This window comes from Rhinatrema bivittatum, chromosome 1 (genome assembly GCF_901001135.1).
Source record: "Rhinatrema bivittatum chromosome 1, aRhiBiv1.1, whole genome shotgun sequence".
NCBI lineage: Eukaryota > Metazoa > Chordata > Amphibia > Gymnophiona > Rhinatrematidae > Rhinatrema > Rhinatrema bivittatum.
The window spans coordinates 181,016,893-181,034,734 of NC_042615.1; the positions used below are offsets into that span (position 1 = coordinate 181,016,893).

The 17,842-nt window shown below is 43.8% G+C and overlaps 1 protein-coding gene across 2 annotated transcripts in view; it reads right to left on the minus strand.

Moving 5' to 3' along the window:
• The window catches only part of RBPJ (recombination signal binding protein for immunoglobulin kappa J region), a 316,830-nt gene that overhangs the window by 145,305 nt on the left and 153,683 nt on the right, over window positions 1–17,842 (minus strand). For both annotated transcript variants that reach the window (XM_029589784.1, XM_029589790.1), the window contains one exon: window positions 14,257–14,352. In XM_029589784.1, the coding sequence (XP_029445644.1) occupies window positions 14,257–14,352 (96 nt within the window). The remainder of the gene's footprint in view (window positions 1–14,256; window positions 14,353–17,842) is intronic.

A 17,842-nucleotide genomic window follows, 5' to 3' on the forward strand; every position in this document is an offset into this window, starting at 1 on the left:
CCACTGAGCATGCCCAGCATGCCATGATATTCTCTGCCACAGGGGTCTCTCTTCAGTCTCGTATGTAGCAATAAGCTTTAGCAAAAAATAAAATAATAAAACGTATTGGACCCAACTCCGCAGGGTGGCGGGTGGGTTTTCATGAGGACTACATACTGCTGTCCTGGGATAACACCTATTACAAGGTAAGCAATTTTGCTTTATCCCAGGACAAGCAGGATGCTAGTCCTCGCATATGGGTGATTAGCAAGCTAGAGGCTGAGTCATTTTGTAGTGAAGAAACAGTGAAGTATTGTTGTTGAAAATGAGGCAGCCGAAGATCACAGCAGATTGGATGTAGAAGGCGTTGGGATTAAACTGGAAACAAGTTCTTTAAGACAGATTGTCCATATGCTGAATCTTGTCGTCCTTGTTTGTCCAAACAGTAATGAGCAGCAAAGGTGTGAAGAGAACTCCATGTTGCTGCTTTACATATGTCAAGAATTGGCACCGAACGATAGTGTGCTACTGAGGTTGACATTGCTCTTACTGAATGCGCCTTTACTCGCCCTTGGAGAAGAAGGCCTGCTTTTTCATAGCAAAACTCTATGCAATCTGCTAGCCAATTGGATAGGTTTACCCACTGCTTTTCCCGGTTTGTTTGGATCATAAGATACGAAGAGTTGAGTGGATTTCTTGTGGACTGCAGTGCGGTCTAAGTAGAATGCTAGCGCACGTTTACAGTCCAAGGCATGTAAAGCCTGTTCTCCTTGGTGAGAATGAGGCTTTGGAAAGAATGTGGGCAAAACTATAGACTGGTTCAAGTGGAATTCCGTAACTACTTTGGGAAGGAATTTTGGATGTGTACGGAGAACCACTCTGTCATGTAGGAATTTTGTATAGGGCGAGTATGTGACAAGTGCTTGTAACTCACTAACCCTTCTAGCCGATGTAATGGCTATGAGGAAGATAGTCTTCCATGTGAGAAATTTAAGATCACAGGAATTCATGGGTTCAAAAGGAGAACGCATGAGTCTTGTTAAAACCAGATTCAGGTCCCATTCTGTGACAGGTGGCCGAATTGGTGGTTTAAGTTGAGTTAAACTTCTCATAAATCTGCTGACAAGAGGTTGTATGTATATTGGTGCATCTCCTATCTTGTTATGGTAAGCTGAGATTGCACTTAAATGTACTCTTACAGATGAGGTCTGGAGACCAGAATCTGAAAGATGGCATAAATAGTCTAATAGAGAAGCTGTGGGGCAGGAGAAAGGATCAATACTCTTTTGCGTGCACCACAAGGCAAACCTTTTCCATTTGAAGAATAATTCTTTCGTATGGAAGGTTTACGTGAAGCTATAAGCACTTGAGATACATTGGTTGAAAGATTGAGTGGTTGTAAAATCAAGCTTTCAACATCCATGCTGTCAGGGATAGGGATTGAAGGTTGGGATGGTGCAACCGACCCTGATCCTGAGTTATGAGAGTGGGAGCTACACCCAGGCGAATGGGATCCCTGATCGAGAGGTCCAGAAGTGTGGGAAACCATACTTGTCAAGGCCAATATGGGGCTATGAGTATCATGGACCCCTTGTCTTGTTGTAGCTTCACTAGAGTTTTGGTTATGAGCGATATCGGAGGATACGCATATAGAAGGCCTGAGCTCCAAGGACGAACAAAGGCGTCCTTGGCTAGTTGGTGATTCTGTCTGTGCAGCGCACAGAATCTGTCCACTTTGTGATTCAGGTGTGATGCAAAGAGGTCTATTGTTGGTTGTCCCCAATGTTGAAATATCCTGGTCGCTACTAAGGGATCCAGGGACCACTCGTGTGGTTGGAACTGATGACTGAGTCGATCTTGTGAATGCCTGCCAGATAAGTGGCCCGTAGAAACATTGAGTGTGTCAGGGCCCAGTCCCAAATCTGTGCAGCTTCTTGGCAAAGGAGATACGAGCCCATACCTCCCTGCTTGTTGATGTACCACATGGCTACTGTATTGTCCGTTTGGATCAGAACAGTCTTGTGTGAAAGGCAGTCCTTGAACGCATGAAGCACATAACGTATAGCTCGAATTCCAGGAAATTGATTTGAAATGTTGCTTCAAGTTTTGTCCAAGTACCCTGGGTTTGGAGATTGTTTATGTGAGCTCCCCAACCCAAGGTGGATGCATCTGTAGTTAAAGTTATCTGTGGGACTGGTTGTTGGAAGGGTAGGCCCTTGTGCAAATTGTCCTTGTTCGCCCACCAAAATAGAGATGAACGTAACTGGTGGGTTACTTAAATTGGAGAATGCAGTGGTTGAATGGATTGGATCCATTGAGATCTTAGTGTCCATTGGGTTACCCTCTTAGCGAACCTTGCCATGGGAGGAACATGAACTGTGGATGCCATGTGGCCTAGTAAGGTTAGAAACTGATGAGCTGTTGCTTGTTTCTTTGAGTGACTCGAGTTTGCCAGTAGGGAAAGTGTTTCTGCTCGATCCTCAGGTAGAAACGCCTTTGAGAGAATGGTGTTCAATTCTGCGCCGATGAATTGAATCAGGTGAGACGGAGTGAGATGGGACTTTTGATAATTGATGAGAAAGTGAGGTAGAGTAATTGTTCGACTGAGAGAAGCCTTGTTGAGATTGACTTCTGATGAGCCAGTCGTCTAGATATGGGAAAACATGTACACTTTCCTTGTGCAAGTGTACTGCAATTACTGCCAGACATTTGGTGAATACTCTGGGAGCAGAGGCAAGTCCGAATGGCAATACTCTGTACTGGAAATGCTGATGAGCTACCATGAAGCGCAGATACTTGCGATGAGGAGGGAATATTGGAATGTGAGCATAAGCGTCTTGAAGATCCAGAGAACAAAGCCAATCTCCTGTTTGAAGAAGTGAAAGCATGGTGCCTAGAGAAACCATCCTGAACTTTTCTTTTTTTCAGAAATTTGTTGAGATTTCTGAGGTCTAGGATGGGACGTAGGCCTCCTGTTTTCTTTGGAATGAGGAAATAACGGGAGTAGAATCCTCTGCCCTGCTGAGTCCGGGGCACCGGTTGTATAGCTCTGGCTCTCAGAAGGGTGGATAATTCTGCTTGTAGAGGAATTATGTGAGATTCGTCCAGTGGATAATGTCTCGGTGCAGAATCTGTTGGGATGATGAGGAAATTGAGTTTGTAACCTCGAGAGACTATGGAAAGTACCCACTGGTCTGTTGTTATTGGGATCCAATGGTTGAAAATGTTGGATACTCTCCCTCCTACTGGTAGATCTGCTCGAGGGTTGAAGAGATGGTTTTGTTCCCTGGTGTTGGCCTCAAAAGCCTGCAGCAGGCCCCGTCTGCGGCGGGGGCTGAGGTCGAGCAGTCCTCGGCTGTCTAGGCTGAGGTCGGTGTTGCGGCCTAGTGGATCTACCTCTCAATCCTGGAGGGTAGTATCGTCGTTGCAGGTAGAATGGATGTCTGGATTCACGTCGTGGAGGACGGCGAGATGGTTGTGCAGCAAAGTCCTGTGGAACTAGTGATAGTTGGCGCAGGGTTTCTGTATGTTCTTTGAGTTGTGCGACAGCATCTTGGACTTTTGAACCGAACAGGTTGTCACCAACACATGGCAAATCCACTAATTTGTCTTGGACCTCAGGCCTAAGGTCTGAGGCTTTAAGCCATGCCAACGCCTAGCACTAATCCCAGAGGCCACTGTTCTAGAAGCTGTTTCAAAGCCATCGTAAGCAGCCCTGACTTCATGCTTGACAGCTTCAAGCCCTTTATGAATGATCGCCTGGGCTGCTTCCTGATATTGCTGTGGTAAAGATGTAGCGAATTCCTGCATCTGCTTCCACAGATTCCTCTTATACTGAGTCATATATAGTTGGTAAGAGGAAATTCTGGTATTCAGCATGGCTCCTTGATATACCTTTCTGCCCAGGGAATCTAAAAATCTATGATCTTTTCCTGGGGGAGTTGAAGAATGTGGTCATATTCTTTTCAATTTCTTTTGCGCAGATTCCACAACCACTGATTGATGAGGAAGCTGAGACTTTTGGTAGCCAGGAACAGACTGTACTAAGTAAGTAGTGTCCATTCGTTTATTAACAGCAGGCACCGAGCATGGGTGCTCCCAGAGTTGATGTTGTAGATCTAGGAGAACCTCATGAATAGGTATGGCCAATACCTGTTTTGGAGGGACCACAAATTGGAGAACCTCCAATGTCTAGTATCTTCCTCCATCACCAATGTGAAAGGTATGGTGTCCGCCATGTCCTGAATGAAATTTGTAAAGGATAAATCCTCTGGTGGAGATTTTTTCCTTTGATCTGGAGAAAAAGGTTCTGACAAACTCTTCAGATGAAGTATCTGTGTGTTTATCGTCCCAAGTGTCATCTGGATCATCCTGATATGGAGATAGCGGGGAGGATCTTGGTGGATGATGGAGGCCCGAAGGACCTGGTTGTGGATCATCGAAGGGAATTCTTGTAGGAATGTCCTCTGAAGGTTTAGGTAGAAGTGCACTGACTACCTCATCAAATCTCTTCATAAGAAGTTGGAAGAGTGCCATTTCTGGATGTCCTGGATCCCCAGGTGACATCAGCATCGATGGCATAGGGGTTATCATCATTATCATCAGTGATGGAATCGATGTTTGTATCAATGGTCGCCCCAGCTTCGGTTTAGGTAGTGGCGTCGGCACTGGCATCGACTGAATCGTCGGCATCGGTGTAATCACCAGCATCGATGCAGGTATCGGCATCGGTGCAGGCACAGGCATCGGCGAAGGTGCCGGAGTCGACACCTGTTCTTTAAGGGCCTGAAGTACCGCTTGTCTTATAAAATCAGACAATTCCTGCGTAACAACTGGTGTATACAGAGCAGTTGTACGCGATGGCGGAGGCTGTGTTGATTTTTTCCTCCACAGATCCCTGTGGAGGTTCAACTATCGGTGCGTGTTCTTGGGGTGAAGGCCCCGGCGTCGAAGGAACCGGCATTTCCTGGGTCCTTGGCCACTTTGTGCTCGATTCCCCTGGTGGGGAGAGGCGATTCTTATGTCGATGTTTTGATCGGTGTTCGACCGCTGACTGTACCGATGCTATCGACGACATAGGCGATGGATGGTCTCCCAATCCTGCCGGACGACGTTTTTTGAAAAGTACACGTTTGGAGACTCCGGCCGGAGATGATTTCGATGTAGAGGGAGATGGCAGAAGCTGCAGATGGAATAAATGCTCCATCTTCTCTTTGCGGGCCTTTCTTCCCTTCACAGTCATCTCTGCACATTTAGGGCAGGTATTGACGTCGTGTTTCTCCCCTAAACACATCACACACTCGAGGTGTGGGTCCGTAATGGACATTGTTCGATTGCAAAGGGGACATTTTTTAAAAACCGTAGCCATTTTGTATCGACAGCCGATGACAAAAAGAGAAATCAGGAGAGAAAAATTGTTTTACTCAAAGTAAACGAGACACAGATTTACTCCCCAGCTGGTAGAAAACCAGAGAGATCCCGTGTGGGAGAAAAATACTGAGAGAAAAAATGACTTTTAGTCAGAGAAACTTGTGAGTAAACTCACAAAGGCTCCTAATCCGCGATGCCTATAGCAGCGCGGAAAAACGAAGACTGAAGAGAGACCCCTATGGCAGAGAATATCATGGCATGCTGGGCATGCTCAGTGGCCTCACAGGGCCAGTCAAAAGTTTATAGAAACGTTGACAAAGTTTTCCTGCAATAGGGCTCCGTCAGTGACGTCACCCATATGTGAGGACTAGCATCCTGCTTGTCCTGGGATAAGGTAGAAAAATCTTTACCTATCGTGCCGAGGAGATACACTGACCGGAGAAGGGGGACCCAATGTTGGAACAGGAGAAAAATGCTATTTTAAAACAAGAGAGAGAAGATGAAGCAGAACACCAAAAAACCACGAGGCAACTGCGCCATGGAAAAAGAGACACTGAAGGGGGACCTTGCATGGACGTGTGGCTAGCGTCATGCTGAACAATGCTCAGTGTGTCAGTCAAAGCTTCTGGAAACTTTGAAAAAGGTTTTCCGTGCCAGGCTCTCTCTGATGATGTCACCCTTCTGTGAGGACTACCATCCTGCTTTGTCCTAGGAGAAAAAAGGGTCGCTAACAGAAAACTATTTGCTCTTTTGTGTGTTCAGAATTCACAACTGCTATATGTCTGTCTCCAGAGCTCTTCTTACACCAAGCCCTAAAGATGGACAACTGTTGACATCAAGCTTCAAGCAGCTCAGTTAAATATAACACAGAATAAATTTTCCTTAATAGTCTTAGAAACTGGTAACAAGTTATATTTTTTTTGGCATTTTGGCATTTGGCTTTTTGATTTAAATAATTATGTAAACCAAAGCAGAATTTTAACTTAGCATGCTATTTCCCATCCAGTGTGTATGAAGACCTGATCAGGTGTTCCACAGCGAAGTCATCATTATCTGTTACTCAGGTCCAGATTAGCACCTTGGCTGTGCTCTCAGCACCTCGCAGAAACAAGTCACCAGCAGTGGCTTTTAAATGTTCAGGAGTTCCTTTCTAAGGGGCCGATGCAATACAGTGCGCTCAGCAGAGCACACTGTTTAACCCGCTGTCGAACACAGGTTAAATAGGTGCTAAACCACCCCTAATGCAATAGGGGTGGTTTAGCACCCCTATTGCAGAAAAAACTGCTTTTCTGAACTTCTTTTTTAAAGTAAAAAAAAAAAAAAAAAAAAACCGGCAGACTGCCGAGTTATGAAGACAGACGCCGGTAAACTCTGCCTCAGTTTTCATAACCGGCGGTCTGCCGATAAACTCAGCAGCCATTTTCATTACTGGCAGACAGGCAGGTTATGAAAACAGAGGCCGAGTTTACCGGCGTCGGTTTTCAGAACCCTGTTCAGATCAGAACCCTGTAGGCCACTACCAGACATATAGTGAATTCACTAATACACTTGAAGGACGTTAATTAGACACATTCCTACTCCCATAGCAACCTAAAACTTAACTAGGAACTGATTAAAACTGAGATGAAGGCAGCAGTCCAGCAGCAAGAATGGGGCTTCCCAGTCTTTTGCATCGAGTGTCACATGTATGAATTTTTACTCAACCGTGAGAAGTTGTACATGTGCATGTGATGCAAAAAGTTCCTGGCTCTCAGAGAACGAGTCCGATCTCTGGAGGCTAGAGTGGCAGACCTGGAGGAGCTGAGGCAGAAAGAGAGGTGTATAGATGAAACCTTCAGGGACATAGTAGCCAAGTCCTAACTTCAGACTGGCAGCCCTGGTGCTGCCTTGGAGGAAGGTGGTCTCATGATGGGAGAGCATCAACCTGGTGTAGCAGGAAAGGCTCCTGTAGCAAGGACCTGCTCTCCAGGTAATGCACTATCCTTTCATACCGAGGATATCTCCCCAAGGCCTACTGCCCAGGAGGGAAGGGTTAGGTCGGCCGTCATAGTTGGTGATTCGATTATTAGGAATGTAGACAGCTGGGTGGCTGGTGGGTGTGAGGATCGCCTGGTAACATGCCTACCTGGTGCGAAGGTGGCGGACCTCACGCGTCACCTAGATAGGATTTTAGAAAGTGCTGGGGAGTTGCCGGCTGTCGTGGTACATGTGGGCACCAACGACATAGGAAAATGTGGGAGAGAGGTTCTGGAAGCCAAATTTAGACTGTTAGGTAGAAAACAAATCCAGAAACTCCAGGGTGGCATTCTCTGAAATGCTTCCTTTTCCACGCGCAGGTTACCAGAGGCAGGCAGAGCTCCGGAGTCTCAATGCGTGGATGAGATGATGGTGCAAGGAAGAGGGATTCAGTTTTGTTAGGAACTGGGGAACCTTTTGGGGAAGGGGGAGTCTCTTCCGAAGGGATGGGCTCCACCTTAACCAGGGTGGAACCAGACTGCTGGCGCTAACCTTTAAAAAGGAGATAGAGCAGCTTTTAAACTAGAACAAAGGGGAAAGCCGACAGTCGCTCAGCAGCGCATGGTTCGGAGAGAGGTATCTTCAAAGGATACTAATGATGCATTAGAATTAGTGCATCCCGACAGTGAGGTTACAATAATAAGAAAAGTAGCCCAAGTGCCTGTAACTAAAAACTCACCTGAGTTAAAAAATTCTAACTTATCCCTATCAATTAAAAAGCAGAATGAAAATACAAACAAAAAACAAACTTTGAAATGTTTGTATGCTAATGTCAGAAGTCTAAGAAGTAAGATGGGAGAATTAGAATGTATAGCAGTGAATGATGACAGACTTAATTGGCATCTCAGAGACATGGTGGAAGGAGGACAACCAATGGGACAGTGCTATACCGGGGTACAAATTATATCACAATGATAGAGAGGAGCACCCGGGAGGCGGTGTGGCGCTTTATGTCCGGGATGGCATAGAGTCCAAAAGGATAAACATCCTGCATGAGACTAAATGCACAATTGAATCTTTATGGGTAGAAATCCCTTGTGTGTCGGGGAAGACTATAGAGATAGGAGTATACTACCGGCCACCTGGTCAAGATGGTGAGACTGACAGTGAAATACTAAGAGAAATTAGGGAATCTAACCAAATTAGTAGTGCGGTAATAATGGGAGACTTCAATTACCCCAATATTGACTGGGTAAATATATCATCGGGACACGCTACAGAGATAAAGTTCCTGGATGGAATAAATGATAGCTTTATGGAGCAATTGGTTCAGGAACCGACGAGAGAGGGAGCAATTTTAGACCTAATACTCAGTGGAGCACAGGATTTGGTGAGAGAGGTAACGGTGGTGGGGCCGCTTGGCAATAGTGATCATAATATGATCAAATTTGAATTAATGACTGGAAGGGGGACAGTAAGCAAATCCACGGCTCTTGTGTTAAACTTTCAAAAGGGAAACTTTGATAAAATGAGAAAAATAGTTAGAAAAAAACTGAAAGGAGCAGCTACAAAAAGTAAAAAGTGTGCAAGAGGCATGGTCATTGTTAAAAAATACCATCCTAGAAGCACAATCCAGATGTATTCCACACATTAAGAAAGGTGGAAAGCAGGCAAAACGATTACTGGCATGGTTAAAAGGGGAGGTGAAAGAAGCTATTTTAGCCAAAAGATCTTCATTAAAAATTGGAAGAATGATCCAACAAAAGAAAATAGGATAATGCATAAACGTTGGCAAGTTAAATGTAAGACATTGATAAGACAGGCTAAGAGAGAATTTGAAAAGAAGTTGGCCGTAGAGGCAAAAACTCACAGTAAAAACTTTTTAAAATATATCTGGAGCAGAAAGCCTGTGAGGGAGTCAGTTGGACCGTTAGATGATCGAGGGGTTAAAGGGGCACTTAGAGAAGATAAGGCCAGCGCGGAAAGATTAAATGATTTCTTTGCTTCGGTGTTTACTGAAGAGGATGTTGGGGAGGTACCCGTACTGGAGAAGGTTTTCATGGGTAATGATTCAGATGTATTGAACCAAATCACGGTGAACCTAGAAGATGTGGTAGACCTGATTGATAAACTGAAGAGTAGTAAATCACCTGGACCGGATGGTATACAACCCAGAGTTCTGAAGAAACTAAAAAATGACCTATTAGTAAAAATTTGTAACCTATCATTAAAATCATCCATTGTACCTGAAGACTGGAGGATAGCTAATGTAACCCCCATATTTAAAAAGGGCTCCAGGGGAGATCCGGGAAATTACAGACCGGGTAGCCTGACTTCAGTGAAAGGAAAAACAGTGGAAAGTGTTCTAAACATCAAAATCACAGAACATATAGAAAGACATGGTTTAATGGAACAAAGTCAGCATGGCTTTACCCAAGGCAAGTCTTGCCTCACAAATCTGCTTCACTTTTTTGAAGGAGTTAATAAACATGTGGATCAAGGTGAACAGGTAGATGTAGTATACTTGGATTTTCAGAAGGCGTTTGACAAAGTTCCTTATGAGAGGCTTCTAGGAAAAGTAAAAAGTCATGGGATAGGTGGCGATGTCCTTTCTTGGATTACAAACTGGCTAAAAGACAGGAAACAGAGAGTAGGATTAAATGGACAATTTTCTCAGTGGAAGGGAGTGGGCAGTGGAGTACCTCAGGGATCTGTACTGGGACCCCCTTACTTTTCAATATATTTATAAATGATCTGGAAAGAAATGTGACGAGTGAGGTAATCAAATTTGCAGATGATACAAAATTGTTGAGAGTAGTTAAATCACAAGCAGATTGTGATAAATTGCAGGAAGACCTTGTGAGGCTGGAAAATTGGGCATCTAAATGGCAGATGAAATTTAATGTGGACAAGTGCAAGGTGATGCATATAGGGAAAAAATAACCCATGCCATAGTTACACAATGTTAGGTTCCATATTAGGTGCTACTACCCAAGAAAGAGATCTAGGCATCATAGTGGATAATACATTGAAATAGTTGGTTCAGTGTGCTGCGGCAGTCAAAAAAGCAAACAGAATGTTGGGAATTATTAGAAAGGGAATGGTGAATAAAACAGAAAATGTCATAATGCCTCTGTATCGCTCCATGGTGAGACCTCACCTTGAATACTGTGTACAATTCTGGTCGCCACATCTCAAAAAAGATATAATTGCGATGGAGAAGGTACAGAGAAGGGCTACCAAAATGATAAAGGGAATGGAACAGCTCCCCTATGAGGAAAGACTAAAGAGGTTAGGACTTTTCAGCTTGGAGAAGAGAAGGCTGAGGGGGGATATGATAGAGGTGTTTAAAATCATGAGAGGTCTAGAACGGGTAGATGTGAATCGGTTTTTTACTCTTTCGGATAATAGAAAGACTAGGGGGCACTCCATGAAGTTAGCATGTGGCATATTTAAAACTAATCGGAGAAAGTTCTTTTTCACTCAAGGCACAATAAAGCTCTGGAATTTGTTGCTAGAGGATGTGGTTAGTGCAGTTAGTATAGCTGTGTTTAAAAAAGGATTGGATAAGTTCTTGGAGGAGAAGTCCATTACCTGCTATTAATTAAGTTGACTTATATAATAACCACAGCTATTACTAGCAACGGTAACATGCAATAGACTTAGTTTTTGGGTACTTGCCAGGTTCTTATGGCCTGGATTGGCCACTGTTGGAAACAGGATGCTGGGCTTGATGGACCCTTGGTCTGACCCAGTATGGCATGTTCTTATGTTGCATTAGCAAGGAGGCGCTACGGTCACGCAAGCGACCCTAGCGCGAACCCCTAATTTACATATTGCATGGCGCTCCCCTTGCAGGCATCATGCGTGCATTAAGAAAGCAGGCGCTGAAAAGTCAGCGCCCGCTTTCCGTGAAGATTATTGCATCGGCCCCTAAGCACGTCTAGTTACACCTGCCTCTCCTTCCTAGCTAAAGCACAAGCTAGGAGTGTGGTAATTAATGGGCGGCATACAGGCACAGATAGCTGGGCCCTGCCTTGTGAAGTAGACATATTGTACACAGCACCTCCTCCTCTTCCCCTCCTAAGCATCTTCCTTTTAGTCCTTCTAATCTGTTTTATCCACAGGCTAAGTGAGATGGGGAAAGCTTGCAATGAGCAGTGAACGTGATTCATTCTGAGTGCTGGGAGCAGCAGTAGTGGAGGACCTCTGACAGCCATATGCAGCAGCCAATGTCACTAACTGCCAGTTATCAGCACAGCAGAGTTTTATTTTCTCCGGAATATAGAGGAAGCTGGAATGTGGGAGTGATGAGGTCTGCTCATAGCAGGGAATTGAGGGGATGGGATACAGAGAGCGAGTGTCTATGACTAGTATGGAGCTGAGGTTAGGGAGGAAGCCGGAGTCCTTGGGCAATGGAGAGAAGAGAGAGCAGGAGCATCTGCAGGGTGGGACCTAGAGCAGGTGGGAGATATGCCCATGTTAAAAGACAGCTGAGAGGTGAGAGACTGAAAGAGAGAGCAGCAAAAGGAGAGAGGAGGTGGCCCCAAAGCAGTTATCTGTACACTGGGTATGTGCATATCTGTCTCTCTATGAACCCAATTTTATAACAGCATGTGTAGGACTAAAAAAATCTGTGAGTAGAAAGTACTTGCAGACTTTCAGTCTGAATTTTCAGTGCACGCTGTTATAAAAATGGGCTCAATAAAAGACAGACAGATATGCGCCTACCCTGCATGTGGATAACCATTGCTGAATTTGTTTCTCTGGTGTTAACTGAGAATTTCTCCCATCATCTCCATAACTCCTCTGGCACTAGAGGATTATGTCCACAGATTCAGCAGGTTTTTCTGTAATAATTCTGTGGGCTTCTGCCATAATTTGCCCTGCTGTTGTGCAGTCATCTCACTTTGAGGCCTCCTCCTCTCTCCCTTCTGCTGTTCCCTACTTCACTCTCTCCCATCTCAGCTGTCTTTTAGTATGGGCACATCTCCCACCTGCTCCTCATCGTGCAGATGTTCCTGCTTCCTCTGTTCTTTACTACCTTAGGGACTCCAAATCCTTCCCTAACTTCAGCTCCTCACTAGTATGGACTCCTCCTATCTGATCCCCTTAGTTCCTTGCTATAAACGGATATCTTTACTCCCAGACTCCTCCTCCTCCTATATTCAGGATAATACAAAAAACTCTGCTGTGCAGATAACTGGCAGTTAGTGACATTGGCTGCTGCATGTGGCTGTCAGATCTTCCACTGCTGCTACTCTCAGTACTCAGAGAAATCATATTCAGTGCAAGCTCTCCCGATCTCACTCAATCTGTAGATAAGACAGAGACTAGAAGGATGAAAAAAGAGGAGCAAGAGGAAAAGGGTCTGTATGCAATATATGTACTTCACAAGGCAGAGCCCAGCTATCTGTGCCTGCCAGCTGCCCATTAATTCCCACACTCCAGGGCTCCTACTGTAATTAGGAATGAGAGGCACGAGTGACTACACATGTACTTAGAAAAGAGCTCCTTTACATTTAAGAGCCACTATTGGTGTGTCTTGCTGTGCTCAGATCCAGGTGCTGACCTGTGGACCTGAGCATAAACCGGTGATGACTTTTCTGTAGCACACCTGATCAGGTCTTATGGCGCAGTAGTTGGGAAACACTGCTATAGGGTGTATTAAATCTAACAGACTTCTGAGTCAGTGCTATGTAGCCTTATATTAAAAGTCAACCTTCAGCTGACAAATGATATGCCTCAATTTCTAAACCAAAACAAATTGCTAGAACAAATTTTTTTCTTTATTGTTATACAAATATCCTAATAAATTTTCATTATAATACTTAAGGAGAAGAAAAGGGTTTTCGGAAAGAAAGCTAGACTGATGAGGGAATTCTTGTACCAGCGCACTAGAGGCGAATTTCAGGGAATTTTGAGAAAGGAGCTCAGTCTGAGAAAGTAATGTGACAAACATTTAGGGCAGATATAAAATGCAAAAAACAGCTTTTCTATGCACATCAGTTAAGGCAATTAGAAACCTATAATCTCCATACATTCATCCTAGGACCATGTATAGTGTTTTGTTTTGTTTTATAAACCCACTCTAAATTAGATATATTTTTCTTCCTCTCACATCATACATCTTTTCTTGCATGGACTGCACTATCTGCAGCCTCTAGAAGAAATTTAGCAAGATACATATCAACACAGGATGTGGGTAAGGAGATAAAAATCTAAGCAGTATCAATGACCACAGTAAACAAAAAATATTATGTTGCTCTACAATATTATGTTGCTCAAATAATTTGCAATGCTTATATAATTTTTTGGGTTTTTACTTATCTGATTTTGTTTTTAGGATTTTCTGTTTTAAACTTTTACTGTTCTGCCACCTTGAGTGTTTTTTGGAAAAGAAGGTTATAATTTGAAAATAAATAAAATAGGGTCATCAAAATATTTCTACATTTTATACCATTTCTTAAACTGTTTCATTTGTAGTTTATAACATCAGACATGCCACGTAGGGTCAGATCAAAATTCTATCGAGTCCAGCATTCTGTTTCTGACAGTGGCCAATCCAGGTCACAAGTACCCGGTCAATCCCAAAGAGTAGATCCATTTCTTATTGCTCTCTGCCATGAATAAGGGTGGCTTTATGAACTTTCTTCCAGAAACTTGTCCTAACCTCTTTTAAAATCAGCTTTGCTAGATGCCTTTACTATATTTTGCAGTCCCAGGTCAAATCCTTGGGGCACTCCAATATTTATCTTTCTCAAATGGGAAAAATAACCATTTAGGCCAACTCCATTTGCTGTCTTTTAATAAGTTACCAAACTATTTACTTCTAAATAGTTTTGTTATTTAATAGGATTTTTGGACATATGATGTTCAGATTTATCTACAACAGGTAATTAATTACTTTCATAAAGTTATTTTTCAATACATAATGGGCTTTAATCTTACCTTTTTTCATTTCCATAAGACTTCTGTGCAACTTTTGCATGGAGAATTAGTACTGTTTGATCACCCCGCTCTTTCAGGTAATTTCTCATAGCTTCCCTAAAATCAAACAGAAAGAAGAAAGGTTTCAAAGGTTTTTAATTTCATCACCATTAGCTTGGTTGAAATGTAGAGTATGACATTATAAAGTAGTAGTACTTTCAGTTGATATAATTCTTAGCAAATCAAACAGTGATCCTTTACTGCTCTAAGAAATAACGTCAACCCCAAATTTTTCAAGGAGAAAATTACATTTAAAGGTGAACATGAATCTATGATAGAGACACTTTTTGCAGTCTTGTGACAGTGTGAAAATTAGTATCTCAGACATAGAATTAATGTATTTAGTTTCAAAATTTTATTTTTACATTAATTTACCATGGGCTTGTGAGAAGATCACCAACATCAATACTACTTAAATACGTTTGTTTATTTATTTATTTATTTTAAAAGCAACTCATCCTTAAAGCCTCCTAAGTATTCATGGGACAGAAGAGAGAAGACTTCTTCTCCAAACTCTAGCCTTATGACAAAGAATTGAGTAAAATCTAATGACACCACAGACCACAGGGTAGCTGGTGTCAGGAACGCCAGCCTCAATGGGGTGGTATCCAGGGGTAGCCCTTCGGCCACTCCAAAAGCCCTTTTGGACTACAGGTATGCGTGAGCCTCTGTACCACGAAGTGAACAACACAGCCCCGGGGCTGGCAGTAGTCCACGCCATTGGTGAGTAAGCGCATCCAGGCACGAGCTAGGCTGAAACAGAAGACTGAAGACATGGAGTCCAAGCAAGACAAGGAACCAGGCGAACACTGAGAACAAGGACCAACCAGACCAAGGCAGGACTAAGGCTTCAGAAGAAAAGGCATGGGAACTCAGAACCAGAACTCAGAAGACTATGAACAGGACCGGGAACTCAGGAGCAGAACTCAAGACTTGGGACAGGAAAGTGGTCTGAAGACTGAGGACACCAGGAAACTGGCAAGATGCTAACACAGCTGAAGACATATCAGTGCTGGACCAGGTAAAAGTACCAGGCGTTGGAAGAAGGCAAAGACCAAGACACTGGAAGCAGCTGAAGACCAGGACGCTGAACGAGACGAAGACCACATGTGACCTTGCGAAGGCAACCCTGGAGAGACAGAAGAGCCCTTTTATAGGGTATCCAGCAATGAAATCATTGAAGGGTGCCATGGCCTTTCCCAACACGGGCCCTTTAACCAGAACAGAGCTGCATATGTGCACCTAATAGGACGCTGGCAGGAATGGCAACATCGGAGGTCGGCAGTGTTTCCAGCCGCAACAACAGCAAAGGCAAAATTGAGACTGTCACTGATAAGCAAAGCTGCTTGCAGGGCCCTCCCGTGAGCGATAAACCTAACAGCCAGATTGCAACCAACAGGTTAAAACTCCTCAGAAACCAATCAGATTGATAGTGGCCTTGTGATAACTGAGAAGATCAAGGGATCTCTGCAGACAGACATTTTATGTTTGAGTAACAGCCTCACTAGTTTTGGTAGCTGTTGGTAAGATATGGGATGGATGAACAATACAAAACTTGGGGATGGGAGACTAGTGATATGAGGGGGAGGGGGGCAGGAGAGGAATGTTAGATTAAGTATGTCAAGGGTTTTAAACCAGGGTTACACGCACATCTATAGAGTACCTGATAGGGCTGTAGAGGGACAGCATCTCCAGTAATTCGGTCCTTTAACTCTCCCCAAAGTACCATAGGCCTTTCATCTTGCAAAAGGAGCTGGTCATAGTTTTCACTATGGCAGTGGCAACGGCAGCAGGGGCAATCAATCATGAGGAAGTGTAGGCTGGGAACTAAGCCACTGCTTTACTCTTAGGCCCCGGTTCCTCTATACAAGTCAGGAAAGGCTGGGAACTGGGAGTAAAGACCACACATTGGCTCAGTTCATGCCCACACTTCCTCATAACTGATCACCACTCCCACCATCAAAGTGGGGCCCTGGACATAGCTTCTGCTACTGCAGAAAAGGTGCACAGCATTCTTTGTAGTTTGGAGAAGAGCTAGAGGTGGTCAGGACCTACTGCTACAATGAGTGCATGGGGATGTTGTGAAGTTGGGGGAAAATCATTCAGCAAAGAAGGATGAGTGAGGATAGGGGGGACAAACATGGGAGAAAAAGGAGTGAGGCTGGTAGGGTGTGGGAGTGAGGAAAGAGGAAAGAGGAATCACCAGAGAAAGATGAGTGCAGAAGTACTAGAGAAGGGTGAATGGAACATTGAACGAGGATGAAGCTCGGGAAGTTAGCATGGGGAAGGATAAGTGAAGTTGGGAAGACAGCATTAGGGAAGGAAGATGAAAAAGTGGAGGAGGAGAAATAAGATAAGATGGGGAGGGACTGAGAAAGGAAGATGGATGACTGTGGTTCAGAGAGGGAGACAGGTGGTCTTATATGAGTTGAAATCCAATGAGCAGGGGAAGAAGAAAAGACTAGCAAGAGGTTGCGTGTGCATACTTAAATTTGGCCCCATCAATATTAAACAATAAGGAAAAATCCAGCACTCACACCTCAAATTGCTTATTTATAGTGAGGAAAAAATACTGCCAATGGCATAGCAAGTTGCAAACGCAGGAGAAAATGACAGCATGATGGGCCAGCATGTGTCAAAATGCTACCAAACCCCTTTTTCCATTTATACATTCTTTGTCGGAAGCCCTGGTCATCTTTTGTCACAGATCAGTGTAGGTATACAGCATGCACTAAGATATTTTACCAAACATGGCACGTACAAAGAAATGGACACAATTGGAGTCAGAGTAAAAGCTGCCACTCACTCTTCTTGCTCGTCTCTGTGATCACAAAAAGGCACAGGATGCTTTGCATGTGTGCCTGGGCAGCTCAATCTGATATGGCCCTTTAAAATGCTGATAATGCAGTTCTAGCAGTGATGCTGGATACACAAACACAGAAGCATCATGTGCACACACCCATTACCTGACAGACTGGGATATGGCAGCAGGGCCACCACATCCAGCTGGAAGGCCTGATGACTTTGCTGCAGCTGGCCCTCCAGGGCCAGTATAGGAACCAGGATGACTATTTTTGGCAAGTCCTCCTGCCAACTCCAGTAAATCTGGCATGTCTTGTCTCCTATCTTTTGTGTAAGATGACAGAGGTTCATATTCATTGTTGAAGGGTCCAATGTGTGTTGTCAGAGTAACCAAGTATTTTTTTTCTAGGCTACTAATTTGCACTTTACTGGTATGGTATCTGCCCAAGATAGAGTACAAAGGAGGAAGACAAAAAAAAAAAAGAGACTGTTGTGGGTAAGAAGAAATCTTTGGAGATGATCACATTTTGTAGCTAGCAACTAGCATGTATCCTTAGCATGGTAGACAGAACAACTGGGCAGACTAGATAGACCGATGGTCTTTTCTGCTGTCATTTAGTATGTTATTATGTTTCTGTGAATTATTTGGTCCAACATTTTCAGAGTTCACACATCTTCCTTCTCTATCTTTTGTGTTTGTGTACATGTGCTGCTGTTTCCTGTGTTCCCTCATGTTAGTGACTCC